This window comes from Telopea speciosissima, unplaced genomic scaffold, assembly GCF_018873765.1.
Source record: "Telopea speciosissima isolate NSW1024214 ecotype Mountain lineage unplaced genomic scaffold, Tspe_v1 Tspe_v1.0674, whole genome shotgun sequence".
NCBI lineage: Eukaryota > Viridiplantae > Streptophyta > Magnoliopsida > Proteales > Proteaceae > Telopea > Telopea speciosissima.
In genome coordinates, this window is record NW_025318010.1 from 10947 (window position 1) to 17226 (window position 6280).

The 6280-nt window shown below is 41.9% G+C and overlaps 2 protein-coding genes across 2 annotated transcripts; both read right to left on the reverse strand.

Moving 5' to 3' along the window:
• Window positions 1–360: 360 nt before the first annotated feature.
• On the reverse strand, window positions 361–816 carry LOC122648269 (stigma-specific STIG1-like protein 1). Its single transcript, XM_043841503.1, has one exon. It carries the CDS (start codon window positions 814–816, stop codon window positions 361–363), a length of 456 nt encoding a protein of 151 aa, XP_043697438.1.
• A 4579-nt stretch (window positions 817–5395) lies between these two features.
• On the reverse strand, window positions 5396–5868 carry LOC122648271 (stigma-specific STIG1-like protein 1). Its single transcript, XM_043841504.1, has one exon. The coding sequence runs from the start codon at window positions 5847–5849 to the stop codon at window positions 5412–5414; it is 438 nt and encodes a 145-aa protein (XP_043697439.1). The 5' UTR covers window positions 5850–5868; the 3' UTR covers window positions 5396–5411.
• Between the last annotated feature and the right edge of the window lie 412 nt (window positions 5869–6280).

Below are 6280 nucleotides of genomic sequence, written 5' to 3' on the forward strand. Positions count from 1 at the left end.
AACTGAGCAGCTGTTGTGCGGCCTCACACATGCAGTGGCGAAATGACTGCCCCACCCACTGCCTGAGCACCCTGCCCAGGTAGGTTCCACATTCTGCATGTGTGAGGCCGCACAACAGCCGCTCGGCTGCCCTGCAGTAGAGGATCCAAATTGTCAATTTGCGCCATTTCTATAAATAAAAAAAAAAGAAGGTAAATATATTTTGCACCATATTGTCTTTCCATTTTGTTTTCTATTGTTTCCCTTGCATATCATATTTTCATTGTAGTCTCTTATTAATTTCAGAAACAAAGACACTGTAAGATTACAGAGATAAATAAACTAAAAGACTAAAATAAAACCCTTCAAATGCCAACACTTCTAGGCATAGTTGCAGAGCCCATATGAGCAACACTCCCCCTTCTTGCATCTGTTATGGCACCGACCACAATGATTCTTATTGAACATTGGGTTCACACAATTCCCCCTACAACATATGTCCGAATACTTACACTTATTCCCACACCACCCGCAATTTAACCGGTCAGTCATCACATTAACACATTTCTTCTTGCAACAATCTCGCCCTCCACTCCCTTTAGCTCGACAAATCCTAGGGAACTTGTCACAAGTCAATTTACATCGACCGGTTGGTGTTTCCTGTGCAAGGAAACGGCTTATCACTTGCTGAGAAGCTGCTTCATCACTTTCTGGAAGCTCAAAAGAGTCAGGTTCACCGTCCGGTGGGTTAACCTCCAGCTTAGGCACTTCATTGCTATTGGCATGAACAAGAACCATGGCTAGTAAGAGTAGGAACAAGAGCTTCATTGATTCCATGTTGGTAAAGAGTAGAGGTTGGATGGTGAGAATTTATAGGGAAATTGGAGGGAGAGTTGACCCTAGGAAAGAGAAGGTATATACGTCCTGCTTTATATTGGTGGTTCTAATTCGTGACAGCCCTTGCAAGATACAAATCAAAATGCCCCAATAAGAAGTAACTATAAGCCTAAGGTTTGATTCCAAGTTAAGTTAACCCTTTCATATATGGCATGCATGAACTTACATATAAGGTGTCAAAACGGTTGGTTTGGTTTAGTCTGGTTTCAGTTGGGCTGAATCTATTTCGGTCTGTTACTAGATCAACTCAAAACCAAACCATTAAGAAAGTTTCGATTTTGGTCTGGTTTCTTGTCATTTTATTGTTTCTAATTTATGTAATTAGGCTACTATATGGTTCGGTTCGATCTAGTTTCAATTGAGTGGTTCGGTTCAATTTTTTTGGTTTCGGTGTCAGTTTCAGGGAAATCGAAACTGAACCAATAAGAAATTTTCGGCTTGGTTTCGGTTTTGATTCAGTTTGTGATATTGATTGCAATTCGGTTTGAAAACCAGGTATAGACTGTTTTGGGTAGGGATTAGGTAGAGTTATTAGGGTTTGGGTCTTGGTTTTAGTGTTCGATTCGGTTCAGATTTCCAAACCGAGCCAAAATCGAATGTTATTCTAACCCATAAACCGAACCCGAATCAATAAAGCACCGGTTAGATTTTGATTGGGATCAAACGGGTCGCGTAGGGCCAGTTTTACCATTTCGGTTTAGGTTTTGACACCCTTGCATGTAACATAAGGAGATTAATTAATGGGTAAAATCTTTTTTTTTTTCTTCCTGATTTCTTATTGGGTTAATATCAGTTCAGTCTCATTTTTATCAGGTTCGACCTGATTTTGTTTCGATTTCTATCAGTTTCATAAAACCTCAACCTGAAACCAAACCGATAAGAATTTGGTTCAATTCAACTTCTATATATTTTTTTTTTTGGTCCAACATGTGGTTGGAATACTTGAACCAAATCAAAGCCCGTTTTAAGCTTAAATTAAGTGCTAAAAGGTTCTCTTCACCTACAAGTCTTGGTAGTATTATGAGATACATATGATGTCATGTTGATGAGATAACTAATGTGCGGTGGACATCGACCAATCAATCCAGAGTGTCATCTATACGTGAAATTTTGATATCAGCATTGATTAATTGATTCTTTTAAATCTTGGGAGGCATAGAGCCTAAAAGGTTTGACTGAGATGGCTGTAATTTGTTTTCAGACTTAAAACAAAGAATCGGGTTTTCCTCAAAGCCATTGTGAAAGGAATTCCCTCATCTATTATAATGGATTGTAATGTAATTTAAACTTTCAACTAGTAGGGGAGTAATGTGTAAGAAATTTTTATTATTATGGGCTTAATTAATTCTTGGGTTAGTCACTTATAGTCGGAGTCTATGTATGAACCGATTTGATTTGTCACACACACAGAGAAAGGCCAACCCAACTCACTTGTGGAACCGAGATTAGGGTTGAGACAATATTATATATACTAGTCTTGGGTCCCTACAGCCTCCCCATCATATTTTTCTCCTCTTTCTTCCACAAAGAAGAGACTCGTGGAGTGACAGCAGGCTGTGGAAGACACAAGTCAAAGCGTGGTCGATTTTGCGACAAGGGTGTTTTACATGTCAATCATCATCAATAGATGTACGGTGCAAGGTACATCTAACCCCTACATTTGTATGTTTGTAAATCGTATTCTAGGTTTCTGAATGGAGATTAGGGTTTCCATCTAGAAACCCATGGATTTCTTCTAACATAATGACGATGTAAGATTTGTAGTTGAACCCTTCATGTGGTTGAAGAAAAATTTTCTCTTAAAACGATGTGTTGCAATTGTGTTTTATCCATTAATCTGCTTGTAAAATGTTGGCAATGATACATCCAATATTCACAGGGCCAATCAACGACCGCCACGTGTCATAGACGACCCGCCCCATAGCCAAGGGGAACGAACCGGAGTCCCAGCACCATTCGGGGGCGGCCACTACTCGGGCGCGGCCACACATCCGGGGCGCGGCCTCACCCAGGCACGGCCTCCTCACCAGGGCGCGGCCTCCTCACAGCCTCACCCAGGCGCGGCCTCCTCAAGGCCTCACCTAGGCGCGGCCTCACCCAGCGCCGCCTCCTCACCAGGACGCGGCCTCCTCACAGCCTCACCCAGGCGTGGCCTCACCCAGGCGCGGCCTCACCCAGGCGCGGCCTCCTCACGGCCTCACCTAGGCGCGGCCTCACCCAGGCGCGGCCTCCTCACCAGGGCGCGGCCTCCTCACAGCCTCACCCAGGCGCGGCCTCACCCAGGCGCGGCCTCCTCACGGCCTCACCTAGGCGCGGCCTCACCCAGGCGCGGCCTCCTCACAGCCTCACCAGGCGCGGCCTCACCCAGGCGCGGCCTCCTCACCAGGGCGCGGCCTCACCCAGGCGCAGCATCATGGGCACCTGAGGTGGGGGCCACCCATCTACGACCCGATCGTATCGCTAAGACTCATGTCACTACCAGGACTCTAGACCCTTAGAGGTCACGTCATCCAGACGGATTCAAGCACCAAGGACGTTATCACCACACGCGGATATCTATCCACCAAGGATCCTGATGCCACCAGGACACTCCCTCCCACGGGGAGATGGCCAATCAGGATAGAGCCCCGTTACCCAGGGCCTCTATCCACTCAACGGCACAATCGTCAATCAAACGGGGACTCTCCACACCGCCATATGCTACTATAAAAGGCAAAGGTACACAACCCCATAAGGGACATCTAAACTCATACCGAATAATCACTATTCATCTGTTTGCGCCCAGGAGATCTAACTTTGGCATCGGAGAGCCCTAGGCCGGGACCACACCGGTTCTCTCTGATTGACCCCTTTGGTCCACTTGCAGGTGACGGCACTCGCAGGACCGCTCGACGATTTCTTGACGCAACAGGCAAAAACACTGATATCAAAAGAAGAGAACAAAGAGATAGCCTAACTTGAACGAGAACGCTTTGTCCTTAAGATAGTATTTGCACCCTATTACTGCACTGGGTTGCAGCAAATCTACCTCCCAAGATAAAACAGGCTGGACTGATTACTGATTTGCAGAGACAGTAATCACTTGAAACTATCAAAGAATTGAGAATTTGTTAATGCCTGGCTGACTGAAATCATACCACAAAAATTAAATCATTTGGGCTGTCCATTTCACCTCTATTTATAGCGGTGGATGTATCCCTTCAAGACACCTCATGGAATGGGTGTGTCCATTGACATGAGTGGATAGGATTAAAAGATTCTAATCCAAGCACTTATATGTAAGTGTCTCTTGAAGATACCCCATGGTGTAGGTGTGTCTCTTGGTTCAATGGATTAGATTAAAAGAATTTAATCTAAGTGCTATGAATGCACCTATACAAATGGATATGTCTCTTTGAAGATACATGTCCCTTAGCCAAAAAATCAAACCAACATTAAACCAAAGAATGACCCAAAATCGCCAAAAAAAAAGGCCAACATTGAACCAAAGAATGACCAAAAACCGTCCACACAATTATTGAAAAATTCCAACATAAATGGGACTCTGCTAAGGCAGGGGACTTGCATCAAGGGCCGATGCAACCTCTTCTTTTTCAGCCCAAACATGTCCAACCTCTCGTTTCTTAGCTCAAACTTTTTTGATTGCCAGATAAATATTTTTTTATGGGTCTAGATGCAGGAGCTACACACCGCACACAAGCAGATAGCATTCTCTTTCCCTATTTTTATGTAGGTTATATTTGGTTGTAAGGAAAATAAAAATGGGGGAGAAATCTTCTTCGTTTTTTTTTTTTTGTGAGAGATAACCTTATTGAAAGAAATATCAAATTAAAGCAGTGGCTTCAGCATTACATATTGCTTGAAGCCAAGGAGTGGGTATAGGTCATTCTATCATACTCGCGGATGAAAGGGCCTTCTTGATCAGGGTATCAACTACTTTGTTGATACATATATCATTATTAAAGTAAAAAAAAATTAGTTGTTATCTCACGTGCTATTGTCACCAACTCCAAAACATATCAAATTTGATTATTAAATTTCATTATACTTTGCAATCAAATTCTTTTGATTTTATTTTTTGTTTAAAAAAAATTCTTTTGATTTTGGAAAGTAAATAACATTTGAAAAAATATATGTATAAAATATGATAAGATCGGAGTTTTAGATAGATTATACAATAATGGTTGTTATTTTATTTTATTTTTTTTATTTTGCAAAAGTGATTTCATGACTTCTCTTCATCACTTGCCCATTAAAAAACCCAAAGGATACACTATAATTAAACTCAATCAAGGACTATGAGTATGACCAGTAAAAAAGAAATAAGTCAAATAACCATAAATTTGGACCCATTTTATATAATTAAATAGAAATAAACATTTACATCTCCATGCATGCATAAAGGAACTTAGCTGTGCTTGCCTTTTATTGTTAATTTACACTCCAAGAATACAGGTTATAAGCTTATACAGATGAAGAAGAAGAAGAATAGTGAAACAAACACACCCCACAGCTCTCTCTCTCTCTCTCAAAATCTAAGCGTAGTTGCATATCCCTAGTACACATAAGCTCCCTTTCTTGCACTTATTGCTGCATCGCCCGCAGTGCTTCTTATTAAAGTATGGGTTGACACATTTACCACCGCAACATATCTCATTGTACTTACACTTCTCCCCGCACATCCCACAATTGAGTCGGTCTGTAGACACATTAACACATTTCTTGTTGCAGCAATCAGGCCCTGGGCTCCCCTTAGCTCTACATATCCTTGGGTATTTGTTGCAAGTCTGCTGCTGCCTAGGGTTACTATTTTGTGTCAGGAAACGACCCATTCCAAGTAGAGAAGAACCAGAAGATGAAGAAGATCCAATCACCAAATCTTCTTCTTCTTCTTCCTTTGGCATTGCTGCTGCAATGCTTATGATTAAGGCCATGGCTACTGCTAGAACAAAGAACACCTTAATCAACTTCATGGTTTTAAATGCTAATAAGGGAAGAGGGATACAAGAGGGTATAGAAGAGGGAAATGAATGTGAGCATGAAGAGTGAGTTCGATGAGTTTATATATAGAGAGAAGTTGGCAGGAGAGAGTTGACGACAGGCATGGTTGAAGGATTGAAGGAGGTGAGCATAGAGTTCACGTTTTTTAGCTTTTTAGTGGGTTGGTCTAATTCAACGGCTACTAAATATTAAAACCATCAGAACGCGCGTCATTCAAATACCAGATGAGACTTAACTACTTACCAAGAACATCTACACAGCTAGCAAAGTTAGGTATCATTTCATTAGGATCAAATAATATCTTTTATAAAATTGGAATTTTTGTAACTTGGCGGTTGGAGGTCAAAGTTTCAAGTACAGTCCGGTTCAATAAAATCGGTTCAACCGGATGCAGATATTAGGA